This window comes from Pseudophryne corroboree, chromosome 7, assembly GCF_028390025.1.
Source record: "Pseudophryne corroboree isolate aPseCor3 chromosome 7, aPseCor3.hap2, whole genome shotgun sequence".
In the NCBI taxonomy this organism is placed as follows: Eukaryota; Metazoa; Chordata; class Amphibia; order Anura; family Myobatrachidae; genus Pseudophryne; species Pseudophryne corroboree.
Window position 1 is genome coordinate 404,415,353 of NC_086450.1, and position 20,044 is coordinate 404,435,396.

General features: G+C 45.0%; 1 protein-coding gene across 1 annotated transcript in view; it reads right to left on the bottom strand.

The window, feature by feature from the left end:
- Positions 1-1,887: 1,887 nt before the first annotated feature.
- The window catches only part of LOC134945405 (heparan sulfate glucosamine 3-O-sulfotransferase 2-like), a 167,746-nt gene continuing 149,589 nt past the window's right edge, over positions 1,888-20,044 (bottom strand). The window contains exon 2 of the mRNA XM_063934659.1: positions 1,888-3,578. Within this exon, the coding sequence (XP_063790729.1) occupies positions 2,960-3,578 (619 nt within the window). The 3' untranslated portion in view covers positions 1,888-2,959. The remainder of the gene's footprint in view (positions 3,579-20,044) is intronic.

A 20,044-nucleotide genomic window follows, 5' to 3' on the forward strand; every position in this document is an offset into this window, starting at 1 on the left:
GTGAATTGATAAGCTAAATACAGCAATGTTTTTCAAAGATAGTTCTCACGTCCCCTTAACAATACCTCCCAACTGTCCCGATTTTCGCGGGACAGTCCCATTTTTTTGGGACTGTCCCTCCCGCGGGCCGCATGTGCACAGCGTCTATTCATGGGAGACAGAGGGAGAGAGGGCATGCCAGCAGCTCACAGAGCACTAGGCATGCCCCCTCAGTGATGAAAACAGAATCTCCAGTGAAGCCACGCTCCCTTTCATATAGGCCACACCCCTTTTTGGGGCGCTGCTTCGGCGCGCAGTTGTTCCTGGCATCAATTCATAAATGTTGGGAGGTATGCCTTAACAGTCCAGGTTTTAAGGGTATCCATGCTTAAGCACAGATTCAAAATGGCTGAGGTACTAATTAAACAACCAGTGCTCAAACATGGATCTCCGGCGTGAGATGTACTTTAAATGTAATTCAAGATATGTTCTTGGGACATTACCATTTAAAGAATATTCTTCATCTTCTGTAACATATGATATGTAGGTGGCGATAACAGTCAAAGAATGTCACATACCCATACCCCACTGAAAGCATGGACCATTGCAGGCCGCTCAGTACTGAATCAATATGGGTATCCTTTATTGCACAAAAATACATTTTTTATGACAACATTTTCATTTTTGCCTATGTTTCTCCAAGATCCCATCATTTTTTTCTTCATTCCAGTGTAGTAATTATCTACAATATGTAATAAATAACATCTCTTTCATAGTCAAATAATGGGAAGGGAGCTGAGTGGATATACTATATATTAAGAGATTTTACATTCCTCAGTTTTTCTATTTTAAATATTCTTTATTATTTTTTTTATTTTTAATACGGGTGAAAGTGGAGAAGTTGCCTATGGCAACCAATCAACATCTACCTATCAATTTATAGAATTGACTTGATAAATTGTACCTCAAAGCTGATGAGTTGCTAATGGCAACTTCTCCACTGGTCCACTACTCTGCTCTTTTCACTGCTTGATACATCAACCCCAAAGAGAGACTGTCTTTCCAAAGTTACTGCTGGGTACCTGATTATCTTCAAATGGGTGGAACAGCTTGGGTCCCATAGCAGAACGCAGACATGGAGAGGGGGGCGAGCAAAGAGACTGAGGCCCCATAACAGCTGCAACCCCCTGTACTTCTGCCACTGGGTCTTCTTCACACACATTGCAGGTATCTGCCCTCCAGAAAACGTGGTACTCTAATGTGGGTGCCATATGAGCATATTTAGTACCACAGTGGCTTACTAATCATTAAACACTAAATATAAAAATAATACAAAATAAGGTAAGAACTGCTATCTGCAGTCACTCCAAGCGCTCCTTGCTGTGTTCAGAACTACCGTAAAGTGCTGACAATAAACGCTGTTACATTAAATTGAAGATAAACTCTTATAAAGCTTTCACAAACAGCTTTTTGTGGCTGTGAATGAGTCTTTTTAGAGCACCAAAATAATTATCATTTAGCTGGTGTTTTACGTCTAAATGTATCAGAGCAAAAATGCTCAGAGCAAATAGGCTCAGAAATGCTCCGTAACTTCATTTTTTTTTTCAGACACCAAAAAAATCTTGACTTACACTATCCGGACTTAGAAACTCATGTTCAGTGCATTGTGAGACCTGTCCTCTGGAAATACAGATTAACAATATAGGTTTAGAGTTCATGACACGGGGGTTTTAATGAACCTAGGGGCAGATGTATTAACCTGGAGAAGGCATAAGGAAGTGATAAACCAGTAATATGTGCAAGGTGATAAAGGAACCAGCCAATCAGCTCCAATATGTAAATTAACAGTTAGGATCTGATTGGCTGGTGCCTTTATCACCTTGCACATATCACTGGTTTATCACTTCCTTATGCCTTATCTAGGTTAATACATCTGCCCCCTAATATCTTGAACTGACATGAAAGGAGGGCAAATGGAGACTGGAAGAGTGGATGTTGATGTTAAGGACTGACAGTCCATCCTTAGGGCATACAAACTTGCATGTAGAAACCGGCTTACACGGTAAAACAAGAGGGCCTTGCTAGAGAGAGCTAGCAATCTAAAAAGGTAGACAAACTATGGTAGATACAAAAATTGTACTTAAAGTGCATGAGGGAACATGGGAGGAAGTATAACCGAGCAGGCAGTGTCCATGTGCTGTGATTTCTGTTACCCATGTGCATCACTCTCTATTCATTATAGGGAATCAATGATCACTGTCTCAAGTCCCATTTGCACCATAGCCACTACAGCTGGAACGGAAGTAAGGCCAAACGTAACTACACCAAATCCAATATTCCTGCCTGTACGGACCCTTAGAGTTATTATTGTGACTTTAGATACACACATAACAGGGCTCCCATAGTCTGGAGTAAGACCACTTACTTTATCATTATAACTCTGTTATATATATAAAAAGCAGAGTTCAACTGAGATCACCCCCCCCAATAGGACAATACGGTGTTGCGTGTTCCCAAAGTGAAATGGTTGAGTTTGTAAGCTCTTATTACTCTTTGTTGCTATGGCAGGGAATTTGGGACCTGCATATTATGATGCCTTGAGGTACAGATCAATAATATGTTCCCCCTAGTACCTGCAATGGAGGAAAGCAATGCAGTGTGCATCATATCCTAGTCTCAGCATCTGGAACATATCCACCTACTGATGGGTTGAGTTTTCCTTGGTGTGTGGACCTCTGAATTTCTGTCCCTGTGTTTAATTCTCCAACATTAGCATTCCCCCCTTAGCATAATTTTACATTGTTCTCAGCCCTAAACACCTTAGTTTTCCTCAAAGACTTTAGTTTTCACAGCTTGGTCTTGTCTGATTGTCTGCAGTCTAAAGCTATGTTTCTCCCATGACGTTCTCCATTCTCTGCTCACTTCTCAGGGATCTTGTCAGTATAATTTGTGCTTCTCAACTCACATTCTGCTCCACACTCTACTCCCAGTGAAAGTCCTGCCCCACAGTCTCATAGAACCTAATGTTATGGGGCCTGTAGAACTCCCTTAACTGTTCTATGTCCTCTGTGTTAATCTGCACGTGATTCCGACCCTTAGATTTACCCAAACAGCGCGGTGCTCCACCACCCCCAGGCTTCTTGAGACAGGGGAATCCCTTAGTCTTGTTAAAGTAGAAATGTTTGTCTGTAACCAGACGCTTAAGGCCAAGGAAGTCCTGCACACGCGCCATCTCCCCGGCGGGGTCAGTGATCAGCCGCTCTCCACTTACAAAGTGCATTTGGGAAATTGGGAAGTGACTAAGCCAGGGCTGCAGATGTAAAGCATAGAGCCCAATCCGGATGGCATTCCAGGAAGTGTCCACCTCCCCGCTGGTCCTGTTGCAGAAGGCTAATTCACTGAAGCTGGGGATGTCCGGTTTCTTGGATAGGGTCTGCGTATAGTCCGAAATTGCGCGGGTCACAGGGTTGCGCACCACCACGATCAACTTCACTCGGGGTGACATGTATGAAATCCTACGTGGAGCCTCCCGTGTCACAAAGTAGCTGGGGGTCTTCTCCACGGTGATCTGTCGGTCCAAGGATCGTGGCATTAAGTTTCTGTGGTTGGAGACAGAGAATGTGAATGTGAATGCCCATTGCTAAGACACAAAGTGTAACATGCAATAAATATCTAGGCATGGGAGCTAGGAACGTATTAGAACTTGTGGTTACATCCATACACTTTTCATAAACACACCTCTCAATCAGTACATCACTTTCTTATTTACAAATCCCGATTGTTGATTATGGTGAGTGAGTTTATTATGGTGAGTGCTGAGCTCTGCGTTTTTTATTTAAGTAATGTGGTTACATAACATTTTACACCCCAAAATTAAGAGTGGCGAGTGCAGTGGTTTTAATGTTTTTTGTTGAGCTGAGTTTCCTAATGTATCTTTTTGTGATCACATCTTCTCATGCACCCCTGTCTACGCTCCTTTAGTCTAACCTGTGTCAGCTGTTTTCATAGAAGGTTTGTAGCAGCTATGTTTGGTGACTGTCTCACCTTTAAAAAGCCATAAGTCAGTTGGCAGGTGAGTTCTAAACTAGTTAACACACCTGAAGCAGTAGGACTTGCAGAAAAATAGGGACCCTGAACGAGGGCTGCAAGGTTAAATGTATTGATCAATATATGAACCAAAACCCCACTGTTTATAATGGTGAGTTTATTATGGTGAGTGATGGCCTATGTTTTTTTTGTTCATTAAAGTAATGAGGTCACATACCATTTTGCACCCCAGACTTAGGAGGGGATGCAGTTAATTTGCCGGCTGTTGGGATCCTGACGGTCAGGATACCGATGCCGGAATCCCGATGCACAGGGGCTATTCCCACTCGTGGGTGTCCACAACATCCATAGAGTGGGAACAGAACCTGTGGCGAGCACAGCGAGCCAGCAAGGGGATTTTTTGCGCTCGCTCCGCAGCCGGCATACTGATGGCCGAGATTCCAACCGTCGTGCAGTGTATTCATGTGTTTTGTTTATTTTATACCATAGTATGTTATGTATGTTATTAAATGTATTATGATGTCACAGATGTGCTATATAGATGTATGGATTTCAATGCATTATGATGTCACAGAGGTACTATTTACTGTAGATGTTTGGGTATTAATTAATTATGATGTCACAGAAGTACAGTACTATTGTAGATGTATGGATTTCAATGCATTATGATGTCACAGAGGTATGATTGACTGTAGATGTTTGAATATGAATGAATTATGATGTCACAGAAATATAGTACTATCTAGATGTATGCATTTCAATGCATTATGATGTCACATAGGTACTATCTAGATGTATGCATTTCAATGCATTATGATGTCACATAGGTACTATCTAGATGTATGCATTTCAATGCTTTATGATGTCACATAGGTACTATCTAGATGTATGTATTTCAATGCATTATGATGTCACATAGGTACTATCTAGATGTATGCATTTCAATGCATTATGAAGTCACAGAGGTACTATATAGATGTATGCATTTCAATGCTTTATGATGTCACAGAGGTATGATTGACTGTAGATGTTTGGATATGAATGAATTATGATGTCGCAGAAGTACAGTACTATCTAGATGTATGCATTTCAATGCATTATGATGTCACATAGATACTATCTAGATGTATGTATTTCAATGCATTATGAAGTCACAGAGGTACTATATAGATGTATGCATTTCAATGCTTTATGATGTCACAGAGGTACTACATAGATGTATGCATTTAAATGCATTATGATGTCACAGAGGTATGATCTAGATGTATGGTATTCAATGAATTGTGATGTCACAGATGTACTATTTTAGATGTTCGGATATTAATGGATTATGATGTGACAGATGTACTATTTAGATGTATGCATATCAGTGCATTATGATGTCACAAAAGTACTTTTTAGATGTTTGGATATTAGTGCATTTTGCTGTCACAGAACTGTCTAGATCAGTGGTTCTCAAACTGTGTGCCGTGACACCCTGGGGTGCCTCGAGACACTTGCAGTGGTGCCTTGGATTGGTGGTCCAAGACCAATTCACATTATTTATGGTCAATTAATAGACAAAACCACTGCTAGTGGCTGCCAGTCTTTAAAATATGTGTACAAACAGAAGCAAATCTTGTCCCTCACCACACAATTGAACCTACGGATTACATATAAACGGAATTTAATAAATTTAATAATTCTTTATAAATTTCTCAAGAAAAAACTTTTGGATTAGGTGTGCCGTGAAAAGAATTCTGATACTCACCGTGATTCAAAAACATTTGGGAACCACTGGTATAGATATATGGATTTCAATGCATTATGATATCATAGAGGCAGAAGCGTAGCTAGGTTTTTCGGAGCCCAGGGCAAGATGGAAAATGGTGCCCCCCCCCCAAAAAAAAAACAACAACAAAAAAAAACACACAAAAAGAAGGATGTGCGCGCGTCAGAAAAATGGGCGTGGCCACACACCAGAAGGGGTGTGGCCACGCTCCAGAAGGGGTGTGGCCACTGAAAATGGCCCACGGTGCCAGTTACATTGCCCCACAGTGCCACATACAATGCCCCACAGTGCCAGTTACATTGCCCCACAGTGCCGGATACATTGCCCCACAGTGCCGGATACATTGCCCCACAGTGCCGGATACATGCCCCACAGTGCCGTATACATGCCCCACAGTGCCAGATACATGCCCCACAGTGCCAGATACATGCCCCACAGTGCCAGATACATGCCCCACAGTGCCAGATACATGCCCCACAGTGCTAGGCCCCACTCAGTGCCAGTTACATGCCCCATTTGGTGCCAGATACATGCCCCACTGTGCCAGATACATTGCCCCACAGTGCCAGTTACATTGCCCCACAGTGCCAGTTACATTGCCCCACAGTGCCAGATACATGCCCCACAGTGCCAGATACATGCCCCACAGTGCTAGGCCCCACTCAGTGCCAGTTACATGCCCCATTTGGTGCCAGATACATGCCCCACTGTGCCGCCGCCGACCCCCCCCCCCCCCCCCCCCGGTCACTCACCGGCCGCCTTGTTGTTGATATGTGAGGGGAGGAGAGCGCAGCGCCTCTCCGTCCCCTCACCGCTCCAGTTATCCGGCGGCTGTCTGGCGCCAGTTTACTAGCCAATCAGAGCTCGCGAACCGGCAGCCAATCAGGAGCCGGTCCGCAAGCTCTGATTGGCTAACGCCGGAGACCGGACACAGCAGTGCTAGTGCTGGCAGCGGCGGTGAGGGGAGGGAGAGACGCTGTGCTCTCCTCCCCTCACATTTAGGGTTGACGGGGGCGAGTGGGGCATGACGCCCTGGCCGCCGGCGGCGCCCCCCCTCTCCTGGGCCTGCCAAGGCGCCCAGGGCACGTGCCCCACTCGCCCTACCCTAGATACGCCTCTGCATAGAGGTACAATTTATATTAGTGATGTGCACCGGAAATTTTTCGGGTTTTGGTTTTGGATTCGGTTCCGCGGCCGTGTTTTGGATTCGGACGCGTTTTGGCGAAACCTCCCTGAAAATTTTTTGTCGGATTCGGGTGTGTTTTGGATTCGGGTGTTTTTTTACAAAAAACCCTCAAAAACAGCTTAAATCATAGAATTTGTATTATTAACCTCAATAACCATAATTTACACTCATTTTCAGTCTATTCTGAACACCTCACAATATTATTTTTAGTCCTAAAATTTGCACCGAGGTCGCTGGATGGCTAAGCTAAGCGACCCAAGTGGCCGACACAAACACCTGGCCCATCTAGGAGTGGCACTGCAGTGTCAGGCAGGATGGCACTTCAAAAAAATAGTCCCCAAACAGCACATGATGCAAAGAAAAAAAGAGGAGCACCAAGGTCGCTGTGTGACTAAGCTAAGCGACACAAGTGGCCGACACAAACACCTGGCCCATCTAGGAGTGGCACTGCACTGTCAGGCAGGATGGCACTCCAAAAAAATTGTCCCCAAACAGCACATGATGCAAATAAAAAAAGAGGAGCACCAAGGTCGCTGTGTGACTAAGCTAAGCGACACAAGTGGCCGACACAAACACCTGGCCCATCTAGGAGTGGCAATGCAGTGTCAGGCAGGATGGCACTTCAAAAAAATTGTCCCCAAACAGCACATGATGCAAAGAAAAAGGAAAGAAAAAAGAGGTGCAAGATGGAATTGTCATTGGGCCCTCCCACCCACCCTTATGTTGTATAAACAGGACATGCACACTTTAACGAACCCATAATTTCAGCGACAGGGTCTGCCACACGACTGTGACTGAAATGACTGGTTGGTTTGGGCCCCCACCAAAAAAGAAGCAATCAATTTCTTCTTGCACAAACTGGCTCTACAGAGGCAAGATGTCCACCTCATCATCATCCTCCGATTCCTCACCCCTTTCACTGTGTACATCCCCCTCCTCACAGGTTATTAATTCGTCCCCACTGGAATCCACCATCTCAGATCCCTGTGTACTTTCTGGAGGCAATTGCTGCTGGTGAATGTCTCCATCTTTACGGAGGAATTGATTATAATTCATTTTGATGAACATCATCTTCTCCACATTTTCTGGAAGTAACCTCGTACGCCGATTGCTGACGAGGTGAGCGGCTGCACTAAACACTCTTTCGGAGTACACACTGGAGGGAGGGCAACTTAGGTAGAATAAAGCCAGTTTGTGCAAGGGCCTCCAAATTGCCTCTTTTTCCTGCCAGTATACGTACGGACTGTCTGACGTGCCTACTTGGATGCGGTCACTCATATAATCCTCCACCATTCTTTCAATGGTGAGAGAATCATATGCAGTGACAGTAGACGACATGTCAGTAATCGTTGGCAGGTCCTTCAGTCCGGACCAGATGTCAGCACTCGCTCCAGACTGCCCTGCATCACCGCCAGCGGGTGGGCTCGGAATTCTTAGCCTTTTCCTCGCACCCCCAGTTGCGGGAGAATGTGAAGGAGGAGATGGTGACGGGTCACGTTCCACTTGACTTGACAATATTCTCACCAGCAGGTCTTTGAACCTCTGCAGACTTGTGTCTGCCGGAAAGAGAGATACAACGTAGGCTTTAAATCTAGGATCGAGCACGGTGGCCAAAATGTAGTGCTCTGATTTCAACAGATTGACCACCCGTGAATCCTGGTTAAGCGAATTAAGGGCTCCATCCACAAGTCCCACATGCCTAGCGGAATCGCTCTGTTTTAGCTCCTCCTTCAGTGTCTCCAGCTTCTTCTGCAAAAGCCTGATGAGGGGAATGACCTGACTCAGGCTGGCAGTGTCTGAACTGACTTCACGTGTGGCAAGTTCAAAGGGTTGCAGAACCTTGCACAACGTTGAAATCATTCTCCACTGCGCTTGAGTCAGGTGCATTCCCCCTCCTTTGCCTATATCGTGGGCAGATGTATAGGCTTGAATGGCCTTTTGCTGCTCCTCCATCCTCTGAAGCATATAGAGGGTTGAATTCCACCTCGTTACCACCTCTTGCTTCAGATGATGGCAGGGCAGGTTCAGGAATGTTTGGTGGTGCTCCAGTCTTCGGCACGCGGTGGCTGAATGCCGAAAGTGGCCCGCAATTCTTCGGCCACCGACAGCATCTCTTGCACGCCCCTGTCGTTTTTTAAATAATTCTGCACCACCAAATTCAATGTATGTGCAAAACATGGGACGTGCTGGAATTTGCCCAGATGTAATGCATGCACAATATTGCTGGCGTTGTCCGATGTCACAAATCCCCAGGAGAGTCCAATTGGGGTAAGCCATTCTGCGATGATGTTCCTCAGTTTCCGTAAGAGGTTGTCAGCTGTGTGCCTCTTATGGAAAGCGGTGATATTTCATCTTCCTCGCAAAGGACTGTTGGACAGTCAATTGCTTACTGGAAGTAGTACAAGTGGTCTTCCGACTTCCCCTCTGGGATGACGATCGACTCCCAGCAGCAACAACAGCAGCGCCAGCAGCAACAACAGCAGCGCCAGTAGCAGTAGGCGTTACACTCAAGGATGCATCGGAGGAATCCCAGGCAGGAGAGGACTCGTCAGAATTGCCAGTGACATGGTCTGCAGGACTATTGGCTTTCCTGTGTAAGGAGGAAATTGACTCTGAGGGAGTTGGTGGTGTGGTTTGCAGGAGCTTGGTTACAAGAGGAAGGGATTTAGTTGTCAGTGGACTGCTTCCGCTGTCACCCAAAGTTTTTGAACTTGTCACTGACTTCTGATGAATGCGGTCCAGGTGACGTATAAGGGAGGATGTTCCTAGGTGGTTAACGTCCTTACCCTTACTTATTACAGCTTGACAAAGGCAACACATGGCTTGACACCTGTTGTCCGCATTTATGTTGAAATAATTCCACACCGAAGAGGTGATTTTTTTTTGTATTTTGACCAGGCATGTCAATGGCCATATTCGTCCCACGGACAACAGGTGTCTCCCCGGGTGCCTGACTTAAACAAAGCACCTCACCATCAGAATCCTCCTTGTCAATTTCCTCCCCAGCACCAGCAACACCCATATCCTCATCCTGGTGTACTTCAACAGTGACATCTTCAATTTGACTATCAGGAACTGGACTGCGGGTGCTCCTTCCAGCACTTGCAGGGGGCGTGCAAATGGTTGAAGGCGCAAGCTCTTCCCGTCCAGTGTTGGGAAGGTCAGGCATCGCAACCGACACAATTGGACTCTCCTTGGGGATTTGTGATTTAGAAGAACGCACAGTTCTTTGCTGTGCTTTTGCCAGCTTAAGTCTTTCATTTTTCTAGCGAGATGATGAGTGCTTCCATCCTCATGTGAAGCTGAACCACTAGCCATGAACATAGGCCAGGGCCTCAGCCGTTCCTTGCCACTCCGTGTCGTAAATGGCATATTGGCAAGTTTACGCTTCTCATCAGACGCTTTCAATTTTGATTTTTGGGTCATTTTACTGAACTTTTGTTTTTTGGATTTTACATGCTCTCTACTATGACATTGGGCATCGGCCTTGGCAGACGACGTTGATGGCATTTCATCGTCTCGGCCATGACTAGTGGCAGCAGCTTCAGCACGAGGTGGAAGTGGATCTTGATCTTTCCCTATTTTAACCTCCACATTTTTGTTCTCCATTTTTTAATGTGTGGAATTATATGCCAGTATCAATAGCAATGGACTACTACTATATATACTGCGCACAACTGAAATGCAGGTATGGATGGATAGTATACTTGACGACACAGAGGTAGGTACAGCAGTGGCCTACTGTACCGTAATGCTATATATTATATACTGGTGGTCAGCAAACTGTGCAAAACTGAAATGCACCACAGGTATGGATGGATAGTATACTTGACGACACAGAGGTAGGTAGAGCAGTGGCCTACTGTACCGTAATGCTATATATTATATACTGGTGGTCAGCAAACTGTGCAAAACTGAAATGCACCACAGGTATGGATGGATAGTATACTTGACGACACAGAGGTAGGTACAGCAGTGGCCTACTGTACCGTAATGCTATATATTATATACTGGTGGTCAGCAAACTGTGCAAAACTGAAATGCACCACAGGTATGGATGGATAGTATACTTGACGACACAGAGGTAGGTACAGCAGTGGCCTACTGTACCGTAATGCTATATATTATATACTGGTGGTCAGCAAACTGTACAAAACTGAAATGCACCACAGGTATGGATGGATAGTATACTTGACGACACAGAGGTAGGTACAGCAGTGGCCTACTGTACCGTACTCCTATATATTATATACTGGTGGTCAGCAAAATTATGCACTGTACTCCTACTATATACTACAATGCAGCACAGATATGGAGTGTTTTTCAGGCAGACAAAGTATACTGGTGGTCACTGGTCAGCAAAACTCTGCACTGTACTCCTCCTATATAATATACTGGTAGTCCCCAGTCCCCACAATAAAGCAATGTGAGCACAGATATATGCAGCACACTGAGCACAGATATGGAGTTTTTTTCAGGCAGACAACGTATACTGGTGGTCACTATCAGCAAAACTCTGCACTGTACTCCTCCTATATAATATACAGGTGGTCCCCAGTCCCCACAATTAAGCAGTGTGAGCACAGATATATGCAGCACACTGAGCACAGATATGGAGTGTTTTTCAGGCAGACAACGTATACTGGTGGTCACTGTCAGCAAAACTCTGCACTGTACTCCTCCTATATAATACTGCTGCTCCCCAGTCCCCACAATTAAGCAGTGTGAGCACAGATATATGCAGCACACTGAGCACAGATAACGGATAAGGAGCGTTTTTTTTCAGGCAGAGAACGGATAAAACTGGTGGTCACTGATCAGCAAAACTCTGCACTGTACTCCTGCTATATAATACAGCTGCTCCTCAGTCCCCACAATTAAGCAGTGTGAGCACAGATATATGCAGCACACTGAGCACAGATAAGGACTAGGAGCGTTTTTTTCAGGCAGAGAACGGATAAAACTGGTGGTCACTGATCAGCAAAACTCTGCACTGTACTCCTCCTATATTAATAATACAGCTGCTCCCCAGTCCCCACAATTAAGATATAAGCAAGCACAAATATTTGCATCAACAATGAATAAATGGAGAGGACGCCAGCCACGTCCTCTCCCTAACATTTCCAATGCACGAGTGAAAATGGCGGCGACGCACGGCTGCTTATATAGAATCCGAATCTCGCGAGAATCCGACAGCGGGATGATGACGTTCGGGCGCGCTCGGATTAACCGAGCCATACGGGAGAATCCGAGTATGCCTTGGACCCGTGTAAAATGGGTGAAGTTCGGGGGGGGTTCAGTTTCCGAGGAACCGAACCCGCTCATCACTAATTTATATGTTTGTATATTAATGCATTACGATGTCACAGAGGTATTATCTAGATATGGATTTCAATGCATTATGATGTCAAAATGATAGATGTGTGGATTTCAATCCATTATGATGTTACAGAAGTACTATTGAGATTAAGGATGAGCGGGTTCAGTTCTCCGAACCCTTCCGAACGTTGAGATCCGAGCGTGGATCCGAGTCAGGCTCAGTTTTTCGCGCCTAACTCGGATCCGAAAATGAGGCAAAACATCATCATCATCCCGTTGTCGGATCTCGCGGGTTTTGGATTCTATATATAGTCATGGTGATCAGCGCCATCTTCACTCTGGACTTACAGAGTGCACAGTTAGGATGTGTTCATTCTTTGCTGTATTCTGTGCTGTAACCAGATAGGCAGGTTAGGGAAGGGAGGCAGGAGAGAGAAGAGGGGTTGCAGCAGGAGAGTTGAGTTAACCTGGGGTGCTGCTTGTGTAGGTGTGTTGTGACTGTCACTTTGTAAGGGCTCTGCATAGTAGACAGTGTTCTGCAAATAGCATTCTGTGGCTGTGTATCAGACCAGGTGTTGTTCTCTGTCTATAAGGGGCTGTATACTGCCGTACACTACTGATATAAATCCTCTGTATGTGATCCAAAGCAAAAAATATATTTCTATTGGTGCGTCACTCTGACTACTAGTACAGTGGCTGTCGTACACTATTGCTATATATCCTCTGTGTGTGATCCAGAGCAGAAAAATATATTTCTATTGGTGCGTCACTCAGTGACAACTACCAGTACTGCCGTACACTAATGCTATATATCCTCTGTATGTGATCGAAAGCAGAAAGTATATTTCTATTGGTGCGTCACTTTACTAGTACAGTGGCTGCAGTACACTACTGCTATATATCCTGTGTGTGATCCAGAGCAAAAAAGATATTTCTGTTGGTGCATCACTCAGTGACGACTACCAGTACTGCCGTACACTACTGCTATATATCCTCTGTGTGTGATCCAAAGCAAAAAATATATTTCTATTGGTGCGTCACTCTGACTACTAGTACAGCGGCTGCCGTACACTACTGCTATATATCCTCTGTGTGTGATCCAGAGCAAAAAATATATTTCTATTGGTGTGTCACTCAGCGACGACTACCAGTACTGCCGTACACTACTGCTATATATCCTCTATGTGTGATCCAGAGCAAAAAATATATTTCTATTGGTGTGTCACTCAGTGACACTACCAGTACCGCCGTATACTACTGCTATATATCCTCTGTGTGTGATCCAAATAAAAAAATATATTTCTATTGGTGCGTCACTCTACTAGTACAGTGGCTTCCATATATCCTCTGTGTGTGATCCAAAGCACAAAAAATATATATCTATTGGTGCGTTACTCTGACTACTAGTACAGCGGCTGCCGTACACTACTGTTTTATATCCTCTGTGTGTGATCCAAAGCAAAATATATATTTCTATTGGTGCGTCACTCACTGACTAATTTTGTGCTGTGTCATCCCAGTATACATCCAGGGACTGCAGCTGCTCTGTCCATCTAGGGGTGTTCTGTCAGTCCACCCAAAATAAAAGACATCTTTTTTTTTATATTTTGTGCTGTATCCTCCCAGAATCAGTGACGTGGGGTGAGGTAGGTGAGGCAGAGCCTTTCTTGTCATACTAACGTTTGTGCCAGAGGTTTGACTGTATAAAGTATATGAAAAATACAAAGAATATGTTTGAAATATCTTCTTTGCATCATTCTATATCATATATATCATACAGAAAGGCACTGTAGTAGACCATCTCTTCTGGTAGGAGTCTGAAATTAGTGCCTTTCTGTATGATAAAATCTGAATAGTACCATCTGCACTATTTGTTGTATATATTTTCTGTTTAAGGAAACTTTTTGTGAACAACAAAGGAACTATTGAGTTCATCCAGTTCGTGGCTAAGCGCCTATATAAACAGTGGTATCTTTTTGTATGGGTTGTATGTTTAAGGTCCTGGTGTTACCTTTTTCCACTGGCTGTGGGCTGCTTTACATCTTAAGCACAAATTTTCCTTCTTAACACTCTGTCTTTCCTGTTATTTTAACTGTTTTGATGATATTTTCGAAAAATCCAGATCCAAAACCAAAACCCGCAAGGGTGGTTTTGGCAAAACCAATCCAGATCCAAAACCAAAACCCGAAAAATGGCCCGGTGCACACCCCTAATTTAGATGTTTGGATATTAATGCGTTATGATTTCACATAGTAACTATTTAGATGAATGGTATTCGATGCACTGTGATGTCACATAGCATAGGTACTTTTACAGCTATTAATGCATTGTGATGTCACATAGGTACTATTTAGATGTTCAGATATTAATGTATTGTGATGTCACAGATACATTATCTAGATGTATAGATTTCAGTGATTTATGAAATCACAGAGGTACTACCTAGGTATATAGAATTCAATGCATTATGATGTCACAGAGGTACTATTTAGATGTATGGATTTCAATGTACTATGATATCACAAAGGAACTGTCTAGCTATATGTAATCCAACGCATTATTTATGATGTCACAGAAGTACTATCTATTCTAGATGTTTGGATATCAATGCATTATGAATTAGTGATGTGCACCGGACATTTTTCGGGATTTGTGTTTTGGTTTTGGATTCGGTTCCGCGGCCGTGTTTTGGATTCGGACGCGTTTTGGCAAAACCTCCCTGAATTTTTTTTGTCTGATTCGGGTGTGTTTTGGATTTGGTGTTTTTTTACAAAAACCCCTCAAAAACAGCTTAAATCATAGAATTTGGGGGTCAATTTGATCCCATAGTATTATTAACCTCAATAACCATAATTTCCACTCATTTTCAGTCTATTCTGAACACCTCACACCTCACAATATTATTTTTAATCCTAAAATTTGCACCGAGGTCGCTGGATGACTAAGCTAAGCGACCCAAGTGGCCGACACAAACACCTGGCCCATCTAGGAGTGGCACTGCAGTGTCAGACAGGATGGCACTTCAAAAAAATAGTCCCCAAACAGCACATGATGCAAAGAAAAAAAGAGGTGCACCAAGGTCGCTGGATGGCTAAGCTAAGCGACACAAGTGGCCAACACAAACACCTGGCCCATCTAGGAGTGGCACTGCAGTGTCAGGCAGGATGGCACTTCAAAAAAATAGTCCCCAAACAGCACATGATGCAAAGAAAAATGAAAGAATAAAGAGGTGCAAGATGGAATTGTCCTTGGGCCCTCCCACCCACCCTTATGTTGTATAAACAGGACATGCACACTTTAACAAACCCATCATTTCAGCGACAGGGTCTGCCACACAACTGTGACTGAAATGACTGGTTGGTTTCGGCCCCCACCAAAAAAGAAGCAATCAATCTCTCCTTGCACAAACTGGCTCTACAGAGGCAAGATGTCCACCTCCTCCTCATCGTCCGATTCCTCACCCCTTTCACTGTGTACATCCCCCTCCTCACAGATTATTAATTCGTCCCCACTGGAATCCACCATCTCAGGTCCCTGTGTACTTTCTGGAGGCAATTGCTGGTGAATGTCTCCACGGAGGAATTGATTATAATTAATTTTGATGAACATCATCTTCTCCACATTTACTGGAAGTAACCTCGTACGCCGATTGCTGACAAGGTGAGCGGCTGCACTAAACACTCTTTCGGAGTACACACTGGAGGGTGGGCAACTTAGGTAAAATAAAGCCAGTTTCTGCAAGGGCCTCCAAATTGCCTCTTTTTCCTGCCAGTATACGTACGGACTGTCTGACGTGCCTACTTGGATGCGGTCACTCATATAATCCTCCACCATTCTTTCAATGGTGAGAGAATCATATGCAGTGACAGTAGACGACATGTCAGTGATCGTTGGCAGGTCCTTCAGTCCAGATCAGATGTCAGCACTCGCTCCAGACTGCCCTGCATCACTGCCAGCGGGTGGGCTCGGAATTCTAAGCCTTTTCCTCGCTCCCCCAGTTGCGGGAGAATGTGAAGGAGGAGCTGTTGACTGGTCACGTTCCGCTTGACTTGACAATTTTCTCACCAGCAGGTCTTTGAGCCTCTGCAGACTTGTGTCTGCCAGAAAGAGAGATCCAACGTAGGTTTTAAATCTAGGATCGAGCACGGTGGCCAAAATGTAGTGCTCTGATTTCAACAGATTGACCACCCGTGAATCCTGGTTAAGCGAATTAAGGGCTCCATCCACAAGTCCCACATGCCTAGCGGAATCGCTCTGTTTTAGCTCCTCCTTCAATGTCTCCAGCTTCTTCTGCAAAAGCCTGATGAGGGGAATGACCTGACTCAGGCTGGCAGTGTCTGAACTGACTTCACGTGTGGCAAGTTCAAAGGGTTGCAGAACCTTGCACAACGTTGAAACCATTCTCCACTGCGCTTGAGTCAGGTGCATTCTCCCTCCTTTGCCTATATCGTAGGCAGATGTATAGGCTTGAATGGCCTTTTGCTGCTCCTCCATCCTCTGAAGCATATAGAGGGTTGAATTCCACCTCGTTACCACCTTTTGCTTCAGGGCAGGTTCAGGACTGTTTGCTGGTGCTCCAGTCTTCGGCACGCGGTGGCTGAATGCCGAAAGTGGCCCGCAATTCTTCGGGCCACCGACAGCATCTCTTGCACTCCCCTGTCGTTTTTTAAATAATTCTGCACCACCAAATTCAATGTATGTGCAAAACATGGGACGTGCTGGAATTTGCCCAGATGTAATGCACGCACAATATTGCTGGCGTTGTCCGATGTCACAAATCCCCAGGAGAGTCCATTTGGGGTAAGCCATTCTGCGATGATGTTCCTCAGTTTCCGTAAGAGGTTGTCAGCTGTGTGCCTCTTCTGGAAAGCGGTGATACAAAGCGTAGCCTGCCTAGGAACGAGTTGGCGTTTGCGAGATGCTGCTACTGGTGCCGCCGCTGCTGTTCTTGCTGCGGGAGGCAATACATCTACCCAGTGGGCTGTCACAGTCATATAGTCCTGAGTCTGCCCTGCTCCACTTGTCCACATGTCCGTGGTTAAGTGGACATTGGGTACAACTGCATTTTTTAGGACACTGGTGACTCTTTTTCTGATGTCTGTGTACATTTTCGGTATCGCCTGCCTAGAGAAATGGAACCTAGATGGTATTTGGTACCGGGAACACAGTACCTCAATCAAGTCTGTAGTTGTCTGTGAATTAACGGTGGATAACGGAAACACGTTTCTCACCGCCCAGGCTGCCAAGGCCTGAGTTATCCGCTTTGCAGCAGGATGACTGCTGTGATATTTCATCTTCCTCGCAAAGGACTGTTGGACAGTCAATTGCTTACTGGAAGTAGTACAAGTGGTCTTCCGACTTCCCCTCTGGGATGACGATCGACTCCCAGCAGCAACAACAGCAGCGCCAGCAGCAGGAGGCGTTACACTCAAGGATGCATCGGAGGAATCCCAGGCAAGAGAGGACTCGTCAGACTTGACAGTGACATGGCCTGCAGGACTATTGGCTTTCCTGTGTAAGGAGGAAATTGACACTGAGGGAGTTGGTGGTGTGGTTTGCAGGAGCTTGGTTACAAGAGGAAGGGATTTAGTGGTCAGTGGACTGCTTCCGCTGTCCTCCAAAGTTTTTGAACTTGTCACTGACTTATGAGGAATGCGCTGCAGGTGACGTATAAGGGAGGATGTTCCGAGGTGGTTTACGTCCTTACCCCTACTTATTACAGCTTGACAAAGGCAACAGACGGCTTGACACCTGTTGTCCACATTTGTGTTAAAATAATTCCACACCGAAGAGGTGATTTTTTATGTAATTTGACCAGGCATGTCAATGGCCATATTCGTCCCACGGACAACAGGTGTCTCCCCGGGTGCCTGACTTAAACAATCCACCTCACCATCAGAATCCTCCTTGTCAATTTCCTCCTCAGCGCCAGCAACACCCATATCCTCATCCTGGTGTACTTCAACAGTGACATCTTCAATTTGACTATCAGGAACTGGACTGCGGGTGCTCCTTCCAGCACTTGCAGGGGGCGTGCAAATGGTGGAAGGCGCCACCTCTTCCCGTCCAGTGTTGGGAAGGTCAGGCATCGCACCCGACACAATTGGACTCTCCTTGGGGATTTGTGATTTAGAAGAACGCACAGTTCTTTGCTGTGCTTTTGCCAGCTTAAGTCTTTTCATTTTTCTAGCGAGAGGATGAGTGCTTCCATCCTCATGTGAAGCTGAACCACTAGCCAATAGCCATGAACATAGGCCAGGGCCTCAGTCGTTCCTTGCCACTCCGTGTCGTAAATGGCATATTGGCAAGTTTACGCTTCTCCTCAGACGCTTTTAATTTAGATTTTTGGGTCATTTTACTGAACTTTTGTGTTTTGGATTTTACATGCTCTCTACTATGACATTGGGCATCGGCCTTGGCAGACGACGTTGATGGCATTTCATCATCTCGGCCATGACTAGTGGCAGCAGCTTCAGCACGAGGTGGAAGTGGATCTTGATCTTTCCCTATTTTACCTTCCACATTTTTGTTCTCCATTTTTTAATGTGTGGAATTATATGCCAGTATCAATAGCAATGGCCTGCTACTATATATACTGCGCACAACTGAAATGCACCACAGGTATGGATGGATAGTATACTTGACGACACAGAGGTAGGTAGAGCAGTGGCCTACTGTACCGTAATGCTATATATTATATACTGGTGGTCAGCAAACTGTGCAAAACTGAAATGCACCACAGGTATGGATGGATAGTATACTTGACGACACAGAGGTAGGTACAGCAGTGGCCTACTGTACCGTAATGCTATATATTATATACTGGTGGTCAGCAAACTGTGCAAAACTGAAATGCACCACAGGTATGGATGGATAGTATACTTGACGACACAGAGGTAGGTACAGCAGTGGCCTACTGTACCGTAATGCTATATATTATATACTGGTGGTCAGCAAACTGTACAAAACTGAAATGCACCACAGGTATGGATGGATAGTATACTTGACGACACAGAGGTAGGTACAGCAGTGGCCTACTGTACCGTACTCCTATATATTATATACTGGTGGTCAGCAAAATTATGCACTGTACTCCTACTATATACTACAATGCAGCACAGATATGGAGTGTTTTTCAGGCAGACAACGTATACTGGTGGTCACTGGTCAGCAAAACTCTGCACTGTACTCCTCCTATATAATATACTGGTGGTCCCCAGTCCCCACAATAAAGCAGTGTGAGCACAGATATATGCAGCACACTGAGCACAGATATGGAGTGTTTTTCAGGCAGACAACGTATACTGGTGGTCACTATCAGCAAAACTCTGCACTGTACTCCTCCTATATAATACTGCTGCTCCCCTGTCCCCACAATTAAGCAGTGTGAGCACAGATATATGCAGCACACTGAGCACAGATAACGGATAAGGAGCGTTTTTTTTTTCAGGCAGAGAACGGATAAAACTGGTGGTCACTGATCAGCAAAACTCTGCACTGTACTCCTGCTATATAATACAGCTGCTCCCCAGTCCCCACAATTAAGCAGTGTGAGCACAGATATATGCAGCACACTGAGCACAGATAAGGACTAGGAGCGTTTTTTTCAGGCAGAGAACGGATAAAACTGGTGGTCACTGATCAGCAAAACTCTGCACTGTACTCCTCCTATATAATACTGCTGCTCCCCAGTCCCCACAATTAAGCAGTGTGAGCACAGATATATGCAGCACACTGAGCAC